General features: G+C 37.8%; 1 protein-coding gene across 5 annotated transcripts in view; it reads right to left on the bottom strand.

The window, feature by feature from the left end:
• nphs1 (NPHS1 adhesion molecule, nephrin) overlaps positions 1–16,999 on the bottom strand; it is a 116,986-nt gene that overhangs the window by 34,512 nt on the left and 65,475 nt on the right. For 4 of the 5 annotated variants that reach the window (XM_047820995.1, XM_047820998.1, XM_047820997.1 and 1 more), the window contains exons 9-15: positions 15,988–16,159; positions 9,811–9,968; positions 4,087–4,228; positions 3,383–3,507; positions 2,455–2,623; positions 1,830–1,959; positions 916–1,088 (exon numbers count right to left, since the gene is read on the bottom strand). In XM_047820995.1, coding sequence (XP_047676951.1) covers positions 916–1,088; positions 1,830–1,959; positions 2,455–2,623; positions 3,383–3,507; positions 4,087–4,228; positions 9,811–9,968; positions 15,988–16,159 — 1,069 coding nt within the window. The remainder of the gene's footprint in view (positions 1–915; positions 1,089–1,829; positions 1,960–2,454; positions 2,624–3,382; positions 3,508–4,086; positions 4,229–9,810; positions 9,969–15,987; positions 16,160–16,999) is intronic. The other variant, XM_027145749.2, reaches the window with a different exon arrangement.

Genomic DNA, 16,999 nt, shown 5'->3' with positions numbered 1-16,999 from the left:
GTCTGTCGAGCTTAAAAAATGTATAATCTCCCAACACACAAACAATTTTTACTATTACAAGCATATTACAATACCTAGTAAACACCGCCTATCCATAAACATGCAAAATTGTCCTGGCCAAATGCTTTGTCAGGGGTAAACCATCACGCACATACATATACACATACACCCCTAACATCTGATGAACACTAAATCCTGTATTCCTCAGGTCCTAGAAACTCACACTTTGTTAACATATTAGCAGTGCACTCTCCAGAAGCACAACTATATGCCTACTGATTATACAGTATCTATATATCTTCTATATAATCACTAATAATAATAGGATTCGGCACCTTGAATTTATTCTGTCCCATATACATTACAGCACAGTGAAATTCTTTCTTTATATATATCACAACTTTTGGAGGTTGTGGTCAGAGCACAGGGTCAGCCATGATACAGTGCCCCTGGAGCAGAGACTGATAAGGGCCTTGCTCAGGAACCCAACAGTGGCAGCTTGGCAGCGCTGGGGCTGAAACGCGATCAACAACCCAGAGCCTTAACTGCTTCAGCCACCATTGCCTCAACTACCTACTACATTCACTGATATAGCTACTGTGTGTGATTCACTGCTCGGCCTTGTTACAATATGTACTTTATATAAATATATATATATATATATATATATATATATATATATATATATATATATATATATATATATAGAGAGAGAGAGAGAGAGAGAGAGAGAGAGAGAGAGAGAGAGATTAACAGTTAACCGTAAGCTGTAGCTTGACCTGAGAATGTGTGTGGTAATGATATTTTTAGATTCAGAGCATGCTCTATTTCTTTATAAATATATATATATATATATATATATATATATATATATATATATATATATATATATATATATATATATATTTCACTCACACAGGATGTTGAGCGTGTAGAAGGTGTTGACCCGCTCTGAGAGTGCAGCACTGAAGGCCTGACAGGTGATCCTGCTGCCATGGAAATGAGAAGACAGCGGGAGCACCAGAGAACTGCTGACTGACATACCGCCGTACACCGACGTCTTAGCAGCATTCTCCTTTCCTAAAAGGCTTTAGGGGGAGTGAAATGATTGAGTGAAGAGGTAGAGGAGGAAAGAGAGAAGTGAAGAAAAAAAAAACATTTGTGTAGGTAAGAGTAAAACTGAACATGATGCTACCATCACCATGCTACACTATGGGGATTAGATGATCAGGGTAATGAGCAGTGATGTTCAATGTTGGTCTTATATGAACAGAGAATCTTTTTCCACATGATTCCTGAGTCCTCATCATGACCACAGATACATACATTATCACTGGAGCTCATGTGATGTCTTATTGAAAACAGCTGAAGTGCAATTGACTAGTGCAATAAGAGACAATAATGAATGAAAAAAAATACATAGGTTCTAAAAAGCTTATTTCGGCCACATATGAAAATATATCTTGCAATTACAAATATTTATCTCACAGTTATGAGATGATTTTTATCCTGCAATTGTAAGTTGATTGATCTCACTGTTGTGACTTTTTATCTCAACTGGAGTTGGTGCGACAACATGCTTCCATGTATTAGCACTGTAGGCATGCTATCCTGATCAGCCCAAGACATTTCCCAAGAGTGGCCAGATCCTGCTGAAAACAATATTTCATGTAGGGTATATTCCTTTTTTTAGCAAACTGCTGCACAGGCGAAGATTCATTATGCTTTGATTAATGATAAAACAAAATTATTTCAATTGTATGATGTTAAGTAATTGCAAAATAAAAAGATTCCCACATATAAACTGTGCTGTGTGAACTGTGTGTTACCTGGTGGTGCCCAGACTCCAGCTGATGTTAACTTTAGGGTTACTGCTTCCAGCCAGACAGTCCATTATTATTGTCTCTCCAGCATGCAACTCCTTCTGTTTCACTGTGATCTTCAAACTTACTGCAGGAACTTCAAAACACAACACCAGAACACATGAGCACATGCTGCTACTGAGTGCAGAAAGAAACAGCTCTAAAATTGTACTCGTTCCCATAGGATTGGATCTGCTAGAGTGAGTGATCACAGTGACACTGTTGCTGATAATGATGATCACAGCGCTACAGATCTTTTGGGAAATCAAGGAATAGACAGGTTGATAAGACAGGGAACTGGTTTGATAAAAGTTAGAGGAGGTTAAAGGAATCTATCCAGGCTTGTGATCTCTGGAGGTTGGCTGCGTCTTCAATCCACAACCAGAAGCAGAGTCGTTTTATACTGAGAATCATATGGTGCAGTGAAAGAGTCGTTTGTTTAATCATATGTCATAACAGTTCTCACACAACTCATTTACGTCAGCTGTGGTTAAGGTTGCAAACGTCTGTCATAAATAAACTCCAAAACACTAAGCCTGGATATTTAAAGGGACATTAAAGAATAATGATAAATAAGTTAGGATCAACTCACATTGGACCTGAAGTTTTGTCTCGGCTGATCGTACTTTCTTGGCCTCGTTGGTGGCATCGCAACGATACGTGGCTAAATTATCGCTGGGTTGGAGAGTGAGAAGGAACTCCCGTGACACACCACGCTCAGACTGGATGAGTTTTGATGGCACCTGCACAACTTTACCATTCTAATAACACACACATTCATTTGCAATTAGTCACCATCTAGAAATGAAGCTATGAGACAACATGTTGAAATGAGCGATGGTGCACTAGTTTGAAAGGAGGTACAATCACCACCATTGGGCAGTGGTAGCTCAAGTGGTTAATGCTCTAGATTGTTGATTGGTGGATTGGGATTCAAGTCCCAGCATTGACAACCTGCCAATGTTGGGCCCTTGAGCAAGACCCTTAAACCCGCCATGATCCCTCCATCATAAAGCTGGGATATCCAAAGAACGAATTTCACTGTGCTGTAGTGTACATGTGACAAAAATAAAGGATTCTATTATTAGGCACATCTTGAAATAGCACAATAGGCCACCATCTTAATGAGCCTATGCAGAGCCATCTTGAAATGAGACAGTATCTTGAAATGTTGGCTAATTTCATTAACTATATTCTTTCTTGACAACTCAAAATGCCCTTTCATTTGATTTTGAACCTGAATTTTTAATCAAATTTGATAGCAAGCACAAACATTTGCATTACTGGGATGTAGCGATGCATACTTCTGTGTTCAATAAATGCATTAAAACTAAAATCCTGCCAGTTTTGTCAACATGGACTTCTGATATTCTGGTGCTTCTGATACAGTATGCTTCCACCTGGCATCACATTTGGTAAGTAACGAATCAGACACAGATATAATTCTGAAATGTTCTGAAAAGGAGTAAAATGGTAGGAAATCTTGACACAAGAGGTCTTTGGTATTTGTATACACAGACCTTCAACCATGTCAAGCGGCCTGTAGGGTTTCCTCCACTGGAAAAACACACCAGCCGGACGATCGCCCCTGAACGCAGTAGAGTTCCTTCTGGTGGAGCGTCTAACCAAACCTTCTGAGGAGGATCTGTGTGTGCGTGTGTGTGTGTGTGTGTGTGTGTGTGTGTGTGTGTGTGTGTGTGTGTGTGTGTGTGTGTGTGTGTGTGTGTGTGAGAGAGAGAGAGAGAGAGAGAGAGAGAGAGAGAGAGAGAGAGAGAGAGAGAGAGAGAGAGAGAGATTAGTGTCTAAAAAGAAGCACAAACTGCAAAACATTACTGCTTAACATTTTAGCAAGTGCTATCCTGAATCTAGCCAAATGTACTTAGTATGTCTAATAAGATTACAATAAACCAAATATAACATTATTAAGCTACCTATTGTTAAGCATAAGTTCTTATTCTAGACACTTTATTATTTCTAGACACCTATTGTTAAGCTTACTGTAAGTACTTATTCTATTAGCAGCTATTTTTTCTTCTTCATGGAAATGAATGCTTAGCGTTATCTTCCAATCGAACTTAAACATTTTTAAGCAATAAAACAAATAAAAACATTAAGCCTATTTTTACATTAAACAGCAAAGCACATTTACAAGCACGTTTCAATATTCTTAGATTTGGTTTATTGTACTCTCCTCAGTGTAGTAAAGCATGCTTGATGCACTCACAGTACACAATGAGGCTTGTTGTTTTGATCCTGGAGAATCGTGTGCCTTTATTAAACGCCTCACAGGTGAGCAGCAGTCCGTTTTCCTCCCTGGACACGGTGTGAGTCAGGTTAGACAACGTTCTCATCCCACCATTCTCTCCCTTCAAAATACAGAAGAGACCTGAGAGTTTACTAGCTCAAAACTAGTATTATATATATATATATATATATATATATATATATATATATATATATATATATATATATATATATATAATCCTCTAATTCCTGCCAAAAGTGTTTTTAGGCTGATAGTATCCCAAAAGTGTGACCTAGTGAGCCAGTGTTTATGTATTCAAGATAGAGACATTTGTACATCGCTCTGGATGAGGGAATAGAAGAGGAGGCCGCCAATATTTTTGTCACATATACATTACAGCACAGAGATTCTTTTTTACCTAACCCAGCTTTGGAAGTTAGGGTCAGAGCGCTGGGTCAGCCATGATGCAGCATCCCTGGAGAGTTAAGAGCCTTGCTTAAGCACCAGTGGCAGCCGTGGCAGCTTGGAAGTGCTGGGGCTTGAACTCCATTCAACAGCTGAAAGCCTTAACACTTAAACTTTGTTTTCTTGCAGTTTTATTTCTTGAGAGAGAAAAACAGAGATGCTGTTTGCTGTTGATTGCACTTGATTTGTTGATGTTCTACAACAATAAACCAATGTACTGGAAAAATTAACAAATGTAAATTTAAACCTTGTTTATTTTTAACTATTAGAAACTAATCATTGACAAACTGTTGTTGTATAAGAGGAATTATTCACATTAGGACTTGCTGTAATAGGAAAAAATAATCCACTTCGCATAAGACTGGCTTGTCAATGATTTTCTTGTAAATGTATTTCCTACAAATAATATGGAAATTTTTCAAATGAATGGCAGTTGTCACCATAGGGGCTGTTTTGCACCTTAAGGGTTTTTTACACTACGCTTAACTCTGGGTTACTGACATTCTAATCTTTTCTGTTGGTAAAACTGCATAATGGAGAAAAATATGTATCATAAAACGATGCAACGTTAGAATGCTACTGCTAGAGGCTTAGCAACGGATGTTCGATCATAAATTGCATCATTATATGGCTATATTTTTTCCTCTCTGATGATAATCACAAGCTTTTACTTAAAGCGTTCATACGCTGCATTTATCCAATCATGGTTGTTGACCATATGAATATGCAAATAAAAAGATTAAAGGCAGAAATGCTTTAGAAAACTGAGTCGGGACGACAAACTAAACAAAAATCAAAACAAACGTGTAGCCAATGAGCAGAAAGGGGCGGGTCTTTTCAATATGGGTGGAGAGAGTATTCAGCGTGCATGTGTGACATTAGCAGAAAGTGGTTTTAACATTGACATGGAGGATAAAAACAAAGAAAGAAAGAGAAGAAAGGCTTACGATAAGGCAAGAAGTAGGACGTGTTATTATAGGATCAGCTTTCCAGCGCTGGAGAGAACTGAAGGAGCGGGAAGTTGTAAATATGCGGCCGACTTTACTTAAGACGCCGAGAAGCTTTTTTCCTTCTTGATAGGTGAGTAACGTTGGTTTCACTTTGTTACACAGAACTAATATATGCCTTTGTCCTTTGCATGATTACTGTATGCTTGTGTGTCATTTTTGCTTTTGTTTGTTTATCTGCAATCGTATCGTTCTTCCCTTCAGCTATGATAAAGACACTTTTTTTCCATTAGTTGCCTGGGTTACGTATGTATGTGTGGGCGGAGCTATCAATACAGGGGTGGGACCCATTTGGGTCATTGGCGTGTTTGTTTTGGTGATTTTGTATGTCAACATTGGCTTTCAAACATCAGAGACCCTGCCTTTAATCCCGAGTTTGGGCATGTACAGTATAATATGAAACATCAGGTTATGAATAGCCAGGACTGAGAGGTAAACCCGGGTCAAGTTTGAACAGTGTGAAATTTATTACCCAGGATTCTTTTTACATGGTTTATAATGAACAGGAAGAAGTGTGTAAAGCTCACTTGTGTTGGGAAGAGTGATCTGGTTTGTACCAGAATGTTCTAGCACAACCCTGGGTTCATGTCTTTGGACCGAAAAAAATAAATAAAATTCTGTAATGGCTGTGTCCAGATTTGTTTAGAACTGTTGAATTAAATCATAACACATTAACACAACATCTAGACCAACAAATTGCAGAGGTTTAAAATAAAGTGTACACATACAACCACTTTAATAAAGGCTATCATATAAGAGGATAGAGTATATAAAGCTTAGGCTATACAGTAGCTCATCTTTTTTACCGAATTTATTATTTGCTGCACATGATACTGTAGGTCACACGTCTTCGCTACGGTGACGCCACTGACCTACTCATTAAAGTCTTGTTCTTTCCAAAGTTAACTTGCACTCCAGAATAAAGGCGACGTTATTTAAAAAAAAAAAAAAAAACTCTGTCTTTGGTTCTAACTATATGCATGTCTTCTCTAAGCATGCAAACTGAGGAATAGGATGAGAAACTGCTGTCCATAATAAATTATTATTGATTTATTTAGACCTAGAACAATATTCAGGATGAATTCTTTCTTTCTTTCTTTCTTTCTTTCTTTCTTTCTTTCTTTCTTTCTTTCTTTCTTTCTTTCTTTCTTTCTTTCTTTTTGTGGGCTACTTAAATAAAAAGTAGATTAATACTTGTAATTCTTGGATCCAATTAGACTTGTAACTCACTCAGTGATTACAATAATAAATCTGTCTACTGTAGCTTGCATCGTCTGTCACTCCATGATGAGATGAAATGTTAGGCAAAAGGCTTAGAAGTACTCCAAATTTTATTATTAATAAAAATAATGATGTCTTTTAACATCGTGTCTATTCATGTCTGCAGCCACACTGCAATAGGTCAGTAATTAAAGTAAATTATAGGTAAAGGTGACTGATCTAATGTCTAGTCAATAATTTCTTGCTTCGGAAGTTCAAATATGACTCATTTGTCCCTGTACTTGCTTTTCAACATGGAGTTTTTTTGTACGGAGGCACGGTTTGAAAAGAATAATTATGAGGTATAAAGGAAAATACATTTTATAGATAAAAGATCCAAAAGGTCTCTGAGAGTGTTGTTTTTTTTCTCCTCCAGAACAAGTAGCTCTTTTTTTTTTTTTCTTTTAATGTCAAGCTCATTTGCAAGCAGTCTGATTTGAGCATGTGGAGAGGTGGCCCCGGCCTAACCTTTGCAACCTCACTCTGCACGCTTAATTACTGTCAAGTGAAGAGAAAACACGTCACAAAAAGTGCAGGTAGAGACAAAAAAAAAAAAAACACAAGCACTGAAACAGCACGCCGCAAAAAGGTCATTCTAATTCTTACGTAATATATATCAAAGTGTAATAAAATAGCAGAGGGTGCATGCAAATGAAAAATGTAATCAAATGGAAAATTTATCAAAACGAACAAGAGGTCCGGAGAGGCGCGAGGCAGCCGTGCCGGCTTTTATTCACTTACGTTTCATTAAACTCAAACTCTATCCAAAAAGGAACTGGGAAAATATAAGAAGAAGAAAAAAAAAATATTAGACAGAACTCATTTCTCAAAGGAAATTAAGCTGGCAGCAGAAAGGGTCCACACTAAAGGGTGAGTCATTCGAGCTGAGCTATGGTCAAGATGCAGGATTTGTTTTGTACAACTGTATAATAGTAGAATTTGAGTTTTAATCAAATACACCACTCGAGCGATTGAGTGTCGGAACACAAACCCCAGAAGGTTTTTATTTGACAGTGTTTCACATCATCCCCAGACTTCAAGACTGAACTCATCATGAGCTCGAAGCTGCTTAAAGTCTTACTTTAAAAGAACTAAGTGATTCTTAATATGTCCAAATTAATCAGAGCTACATGAAGGCACAAAGCCTGTAAATGATCATTACTCTGAATGTTTTCTCTTTCATTAGTCATGAAACTGAAATGCTGAAAGGCTGAATGTTCGAAAGTGATGCTTGTTTTTACTTAAAAAAAGACATTAGACGATTTCACGTTAAAAAAAAAAAAAAAACCTGTCTCCAGACTCCAGTATCAGAATAACTATAGTATTACATTTTAGGCAGTTAAAATATAAGTGAATGGTAGAATAGCGCAGCTGTATTGTGTCTCTTACACAACAGCAGCGTCATATGGGTTTAATTCTCAGCTCGTTGTTTGAATTTATTCAGAGCTTGAATAAATCTACACTCATATCATGTTGTATGTCTAAAAACGAATCGTGTTGACGTGCCTCGATTCATCGCACGGAACAGTTGCTCACATTCGGATGAAATAAATTCAACAAGCCTTTTTTTTTAAAGCAAGTCGAAAGATTATGCTATTATTTACGTGGTGAGGGTTATGAATAATCAGAATCGATTACATACGGATAGAGTAAGTCCTCACAATCAATATCAGATAGGGGTCTGTTATGTTATTAATATATTCTACTACTGCATTAAAAACCTGAGTTACCCAAGTCCTACTCCTAATTATTACAAAATCATTATTTATTTATTTTTTCTATGCTCAGTCTAAGGACAAGATTAAGTTATATACTGTACATTTTTTTTTAAATACATCATGCACCAACAGATGTGCACACAGCTTAAAGAGGAGTAAGGTTTATTCTCTCCTGTCTCTCACACACTTATATGCGTCGTCGAAATTGTATACAATTTCTTTGTATGCTGTACAATTAATGGTTCCCTTTACTTGGGCAAGTCATGGCCTAATGGTTAGAGAGTCTGACTCGTAATCCTAAGGTTATGGGTTCGAGTCTCAGGCCGGCCACGACTGAGGTGCCCTTGATCAAGGCACCGAACCACCCAACTGCTCCCCGGGCGCCGCAGCATAAATGGCTGCCCACTGCTCCGGGTGTGTGTTCACGGTGTGTGTGTGTTCACTGCTGTGTGTGTGCACTTTGGATGGGTCAAATGCAGAGAATGAATTCTGAGTATGGGTCACCATACTTAGCCGTATGTCACGTCACTTTACTTGAGCCAAATGGCTCAAACATGATCCAGCTCCTGAGCACAAAGCATGCTCAATGAAGACATGGTTTGCCAAGGTCACAGTGAAAGAGCTCAAGAAGGCTTCGCAAAAAAACCCTGATCTCAAACAACTGTACACATTGGGATGAACTGGAAAACTGACTGAACCTCGGATCTCTTCACTCTTACAACACCAGTGTCTGATCTTGTAGGTGAATGAACAAAAATCCCCACAGCAGCACTTTAAATGTTAGTGGAAAGCCTTCACAGAGGAAAGAAGAACTAAAGATATAGTGTTGAGCAAGCGCATGTGGGTCAGACGGCCAGGAAGCCATAATCCTTTAGCCATTTGGTGTACTACATCGAGGTCATGAATTCATCGTGTACAGCATGTGGAATAAAGCATTCGGAATCATGCTTTTACTCGGCTGCAGAAAGGAGCGCTTAAGTCTGTAGTTACAGTATATCTGAGGTCTGAATAGTGAAGTGAGCAATTTTACATATGCATAATGCCAGTAATTGCAAAGGCCTTCAGAACAGGAGCAGAACAACAAAACACATATCTATCATATATATGTCTGTAAGACTTTATATATATGTATATTCAATTATATCAACTAAAAAATAAATCCTGTTTAAGGCTTGCTGCGTTCCACATAACTAGTGAAATAAAAACAGATGGGTGGGTGATTCAGATTCTCAGAATAATCCTGTGACATCTACCTCAGTGACTTCGATGTCGGTGGTGTTGAGCTCCTTGAAGCCCAGCCACCAGCGGATATGAACTGGTGGATTACTGGAGGACGTGGAGCAGCACATGTTCACCTCTGTACCCTCTATAGCTTCAGAGGAGCCACTTAGCTCCACGTTAGTGGGTTCAACTGGGAAATTAAGAACAGAGGATGGAAAAAAAGGAGACAGATGCAAGTCAGTGTTGCTTCTGGGAGGAAAAAGATCAAGTGTAATGCAATGATAATTATGGCTTAATGATTTACATTGGAAAAAAAAAACAACTCAATTTTCTTAATTGCAAGATTGCATCAGTTCTATATAATTGAGTTGTATTAACAACATTTGTTATTATACATCCAATATGATCAGATATTTTCAAAACTGAACCCCGCCAAGTATCAATCCCTGACCACTGGTATTCAATATAATATAATATAATATAATATAATATAATATAATATAATATAATATAATATAATATAATATAATATAATATGACCATACAACATGAGCAGATCATGCTCACGGGACATAATTCATAAATCTAGATAATCTAGGATATCTAGAATAAGCAATGACATCATGCTTGAGGAGAAACTTCATTTTCTGTATCATTTATACTACGCATGGAACCTGGAGTCTAGGAGGAGGAGCCTCGGGGCACAAGTTGGGGGACACCTTGGATGGAGTGATTACTTAACACACACTCACACACTACAGACAATTTAGAGATGCCAATCATCCTACACTGCATATCTTTGGACTGCAGAACCCGGAGGAAACCCCTGAAGCACATGGAGAACATGTAAACTTCATATACACAGGGCAGAGGCAGGAATGATGCCCCAACCTGGAGGCTGTTGTGACCCCCCACTTCTAAAAATACATTAAACATAAAAATAAGATTTTTATATTCAAACTATAAACATTCTTTAAAATCGAACAGACCCCTTTTTTTGAAATACTGTCTAATACTAAAATCTTGTCATCAAAATGAGGCAATTTATTTTTATTTATTAGGTTTTGTTAATATATTAACTGACACAATATTGTTGTCGACACGTCATTGTAATAAATATGTGCAATAAATATCAGTCAAAAAAAAATTTTGAAACTCAAACTCTTGAGAATGACACTGCTATGTTCTGGATGTAGAAAGCAAGTAGACCATCACATTAAATTCTCACTCACTCACTCATTTTCTACCGCTTTATCCGAACTACTTCGGGTCACGGTGAGCCTGTGCCTATCTCAGGCGTCATCGGGCATCAAGGCAGGATACACCCTGGACGGAGTGCCAACCCATCACAGGGCACACACACACACTCTCATTCACTCACACACTCACACACTACGAACAATTTTCCAGAGATGCCAATCAACTTACCATGCATGTCTTTGGACGAGGGGGAGGAAACCGGAGTACCCGGAGGAAACCCCCAAGGCACGGGGAGAGCATGCAAACTCCACACACACATTAAATTCTTTTCAGTTCAATTGAATTTATCTGTATAGCCACTTTCAACAAGACATTGTCAAAAAGAAGCTTTAGAAAAAATTTACTAAATGAGAATCTAAATTTAACATTTTTTCAATATATCCGTAGAACAAAATGCCACTGATTCTTCAGTAATGGTGCTTAATTGAGCAGTTACCCATTTTCATAAATTAAAGAGCAACTGACTTACTAATGCTATTGTGACTGTGGAACTGAAACAAGGACGTTTTCTTCATTAATTCTATACAGTTCCTATATAACGACATAGTTTAATACTCGTGTTGAATGGTTTATATCCTTCGTTCATTGTCCATCCATCTGGCATGTGACCTTACCTTTAGAACATGCAGCCATTTTCCTGCACACATTACAGCACAGCGAGATTCTTCTCTTCATATCGAGGCTTGTTAGGAGGTGAAAGTCACATTTACATCGTTTGGCAGACGCCTTTATCCAGAGTGACTTACATTTATAAATCTGAACATTTGAGGATTAAGGGCCTTGTACAAGGGGTCTGCAGTGGCACAAGATGTGAACTCGCAATCTTCAGATCAATATTCCGGTGTCTTAACCACTGACATACTGCTTCCTCTTCTTTTAAACACTTTAGACCCAGACCAAGCAAAGGCCTTGGGAAATCTCTGGCTTTATACAAATGAAAGAAAGGCTTGTACACAACATCAACACAACATGTGTTATGAAAACATAGATATAATACACAGACATGCACATAAACTCCATAGAGGTTTACATTTGTCTACATTTGTGCTTTCTGTGTGTCTGGTGTTTTTATTGAAAGCTATGAATCGGTTCACCGGTATACAGATCCTGATTAAATCTGAGCACACGCCTTCCAATGGCTTTCTAGCGGTCCTGGAATTTGCATGTACAAATTTCAGCTCCATAGAACGGACCTAATCAGTACCCTGTTTTCTTTTTTATTACAGAGGAACAAAAGAAGATGAAATACTCTATGTGATAGCAAGAGAATCTCTTGTTTCTGCATGTACGCATTTCAACCGCTAGTAAAGCTGTAACATATATTTAAAAAAAGTGAAAAAGCGCAAAGGGAGAAAACTGCATTCCATTAATTCCATTGAACTTCAGGTACAAACTAAATGCATAAAATTCTTTTAACGTGTGATAAAAAATTCCAAGTCTAAACATGCAATTTCTCAAATATTATCTGTTTACTATGAAAAACGAGCAATCGCTTATACGTAAGCATGGTCCATCTCGTCATCTCGTCTCTCTTATTTCCTCAGGTAAATACAAGACACGGAATTTATCACGGAGATTCATCATTGCTTATGACGCACATGACCACCGATCACTATTCCTGTAGTACTTAAATAATCATTGATTTGAGTTCAAGCCCAGTTGTGTTCTGTTGGCTAAACTATCATTTAACCTTTGTTCTCTGCTGTCTCTACACAGTAGGCGGCTGCTCAACTCAACACTACACGCTGCATCTATTTATGTCCATTTCACTGCATATTGGACATGAAGATTTCCATATCCTATGATGGGTTGGCACTCCGTCCAGGGTGTATCCTCACCTTGATGCCCGATGACACCTGAGATACAGTAGGCACAGGCTCCCCGTGACCCGAGAAGATCGGATAAGCGGTAGAAAATGAGAGTGAGTGAGTGAGAGAGATTTCCGTATCGCTTATGTTCATGTCACACAAAACATAATAGCAAGCTAAACAAAGACGTGAAGCGCTGTGCTTATTCATATGAAATTAATCAGCATTTAATAATAATTACTCCTGATCTACCTAAAAAGATGATTGCAGAAATTCAAGACATGAAATATAGATTTTGTAATAAAAGCCTGATTTTTTTTTCTTTCATTTTCATTCTTATGGGTTAACTACAGTGTATAAAGACATGCCCAAGAGATGTAATTTTTTTCTCAGGACGTAAACCAACACTTGCATCGTCTGTCACTCCATGATGAGATGGAATGTTAGGCAAAAGGCTTAGACTACTCCAAATTTTATTATCAATAAAAAAAAATGTTACGCACCAAGTGGATAAAAATTGTGTGATATTTTAATCACTTCACTTCATGCAACATTTTATCATCACTTCACACTTTCCCCTCTCTCGCTCCATCTCCGCAGGAAGTTACATCACAGGTCATGACATTTAACTAGTATTTGGACGTTTGTGAACTCCAGCATCAGCTACGAGATAACTTTATAACAAGCCTTCAATTAGTTGTAAACCACAGTCTTTTGCTCTGCTAATTGATTCTTCTCCCTATGCATCACTTACAACTTCATAGGCTTTTACAAATCAGACTGCTACAATTAAAAGGTGCACTCATTAAAACAGTCTCTGGAGGCAACCCGAACGTCTGTCGGCATGATTTCCTTTTTCTTTCCTTTTCACAAATTTGATGAAGCATTTTAAAAGCCACAGCAGAAACAATAACAATTACTCGCATTTAATGTTCACCCCAGGTTTGAGACAATTACTTGATGAAACACAAGCAGATTCATTAAGATGCCAGGGAATGTAAAATATGAACAAAATATTTAATGATTCCAAACTTTAGTGTTGAAGTCCAACAAAGTTTGCGTGAAAGGAAAAATAGAGAGAGAAATATGATAAAATATCAGGGACAAGTTTCCAAAAGCATCACAGCACAAACTGCACAGTTAAATTCAAGAATTGCTTTAAACACTCTCTGTGGCTTTTTAGGAATCTAGTACCCCTTTTCCACCAAAAAGAACCAGGTACTGGTTCAGAGCTTTTGCTGGTGCTGGTTCAAAGTTGGTTCCAATGGTGAACCTTCTTTGCCTTTCCATCGGTTAGAAAGCCAGCAGCGGCAAAAACATCAACGATGGCGGATGTTGCCTTACTGTTCTTGCTCATGGCTTTGTGAACGTACATTGGCATCCAAACGCTGTGAATCCAACGTGTACGTGCAGCTCCATGTAATTTGTGTAAATGAAGGTTGTAATCGAGAAAGTACATAACATTATTTTATCATTAACACAGAAAAAATGTTAGCCTTAGCATGTAGCTACATACTATCATGTGTGCTGATAATGTATCATATTGCAGTAAAGTAAAAGTGTATTAAACATAAGTATACTTAAGATACATCATCAAATGTGCTAACAGTAGCCCCGCCCACAGCTCCTGACACAAGCGGTTCTTAAATCTAGACCAGCAACGTTTTGGTGCTACTTAAGAACCACTTTTCCTGGTTCAGAGCCGGTGCTTTGGCTGTCGAAAAAGAAAGAACTGGTTCTAAATTAGGCTCTGGCTCCGAACCAGCACTCAAACTGCCTCAGTGGAAAAGGATCATAGAAGTATCGAGTGAGCTTGCTTTGATATTGAATTGTGCACAACTAACCATCTGTCCAAGACGGAAGTGATACGCTGGTGCAAGTTGGAGAATTTGCATTGTTCACCTAGCTGTATACAGATCTCTGTACTAAGTAAAAGAATAATAAGTAAGCTATAGCTACAGTGCCCTCCACTAATATTGGCACCTTTGTAATATCTGAGCAAAGAAGGCTGTGAAAAATGTCTTTAACCTTCCGATCGTTTGCTCTAAAAAATATTCATACTCATCAAAAAGTCTCATTGATATCACACAACTGCAAACAGTAAAATAGATTTGAAGTACATTCCTGTTTATGCTATATACTATATTTTACATAGTTTAGTACCCTGCATTGTCTAGGAACAGGTAATTGTTTAGCCATTTCCGGTTTAACAAAGAGGAATTAATATGAGGTAAATTTTTAGTCATTCACCACAATGGGAAAGACCAGGAATATTGATTTCCAGCATTTGGTAGATGTCCTTATCCAGAGTGACTTACATTATCTAATTTTTATACAGCTGAGCAAATGAGGGTTAAGGGATTTGCTCAGTGGTTTAACAGTGACTGCTTTTTGGACCTGGAATTGAAATCACATCCTTCTGATTGATAGACCAACACCTTAGACACTAGGCTACCACAAGCTCTACCGTGCTTTTAGTGCACAAATAGGTGTGATGTGCAGTAAAATCTTGTTCAGTGTCAGTAAGTGGGAAGTGGCTAGAAGAAAATAGCAAAAGCATTGCTCATTTCCATTATCAGGGCAATAATTAAGAATTTCCCTTTAACTGGAAATGGTATTAATCAAGCTGGAAGATGATGTGTGTGTTGCCTCAACCCACTGAGAAAACATGGTGTTGCTCAGATGCATATAAGCTGCTTTAATGTAAAAACATCATCATGATTAAATCTATTTATTATTGGTCTTAGCTTAGGAGGAGCATCTACCATACAAGTCCCTGTGTTACGATAGGAGCTCAAACCTATTAGAACGAGTGAATTCATAACGGTAAACTCGTGATTTACCGTCGGCACAACTGAACGTCAGAGCTGCTGTTAAAGAAAACGAATAGACTTATTTTGACTGGTGAATTCAACAGTGCTGTGGTTAAACGAGTTTTTAATAATAAAGCTGGCGATAAATGAAATGAAGAATAGTCTGTAACCGAATTACATTTTCTTGATAATGCCAATCAGTTTATTTGTTTTACAAATAATACCATCTGGACAAGACCTGATTAATGCTGCACTTTTTGGCTCTTTAGACACTGAGAACCAAAAGGTCAGTAAGAAATAAAGGTCATATGAACCGAAAATGACTCACAGAGGACGTTGATGGTGCGAGTAATGGCCATAGGAGATCTAGTCACTTGATTAACACTCTCACAGCGCAGCACAGCTTTATTGTCTTCTGGCTTCACCTCCATCAAAAGCGTACTGCTGGCCTTACGGGAGACAGTGTCCATTTCCCAGATAGTGGACAACACCTCATCATTCTGGGAGAGACAGAGAAAAAAAAAGAGAGAGAGAGAAAGAGAGAGAGAGAGAGAGAGAGAGAGAGAGAGAGAGAGAGAGAGAGAGAGAGAGAGAGAGAGAGAGAGAGAGAGAGAGATTATTACTTTTTTGGACATACTTTGATATTCCTAACTGATTGCATTTGTTAATAACTTTCTCTGTAACTGTCTAACGGTAAAGAAGCCTAAGAGAACATGAGATGTGACCACAAAATGTTGGTTCAGCAAAACAAGTGACAAAAGTTAGCTATGAAACAGACAGATGCAAACATATTCCTGTATTATGAGTAGGCTGGATAATATAGCTACAGTAGCTAGTTAAATAGCTATTAAATGTTATCTTTAATGTTCAACCATATAATTTCTATTAAATTATCTGTTCGATAAGTAGTACAAGGGAGACAATTTTAGCTATAAAACTGACTTGACTTAACTTACCAATAATCTGTTTAATATAACTAGATAGGTAAATAGCTAACAAATGCTAGCTAAAAATGCCTAACCATACAAATTCAGCCAAAGACTAACAATGTTATGTGCTTTTCAAAAATTCCATCCAATATGTTTCTCCAACTTTTGGGAATCTGAAGGGGGGGAGAGACAAGCTTGAAAGAAAGATATAGCATAAACGATTGTGTAAGTGAGAAATGGGAAGTCAGGCAATGACAGAAAAACACTTAGGTTCTGGAAGAAAGAGTTATTGACAAAAAGGTAGAAAGAAGGAAAAAAGACAAAGGAGAGCATAAAGGAGTGAGAAAGAAAGATAGACAGGAACAATCATGACACAACCTCCTGCTGTGAGAAACTTGTTCTGTTTTAGCC

This window comes from Tachysurus fulvidraco, chromosome 11 (genome assembly GCF_022655615.1).
Source record: "Tachysurus fulvidraco isolate hzauxx_2018 chromosome 11, HZAU_PFXX_2.0, whole genome shotgun sequence".
NCBI lineage: Eukaryota > Metazoa > Chordata > Actinopteri > Siluriformes > Bagridae > Tachysurus > Tachysurus fulvidraco.
This window is presented reverse-complemented; position numbering and strand designations above follow the sequence as displayed.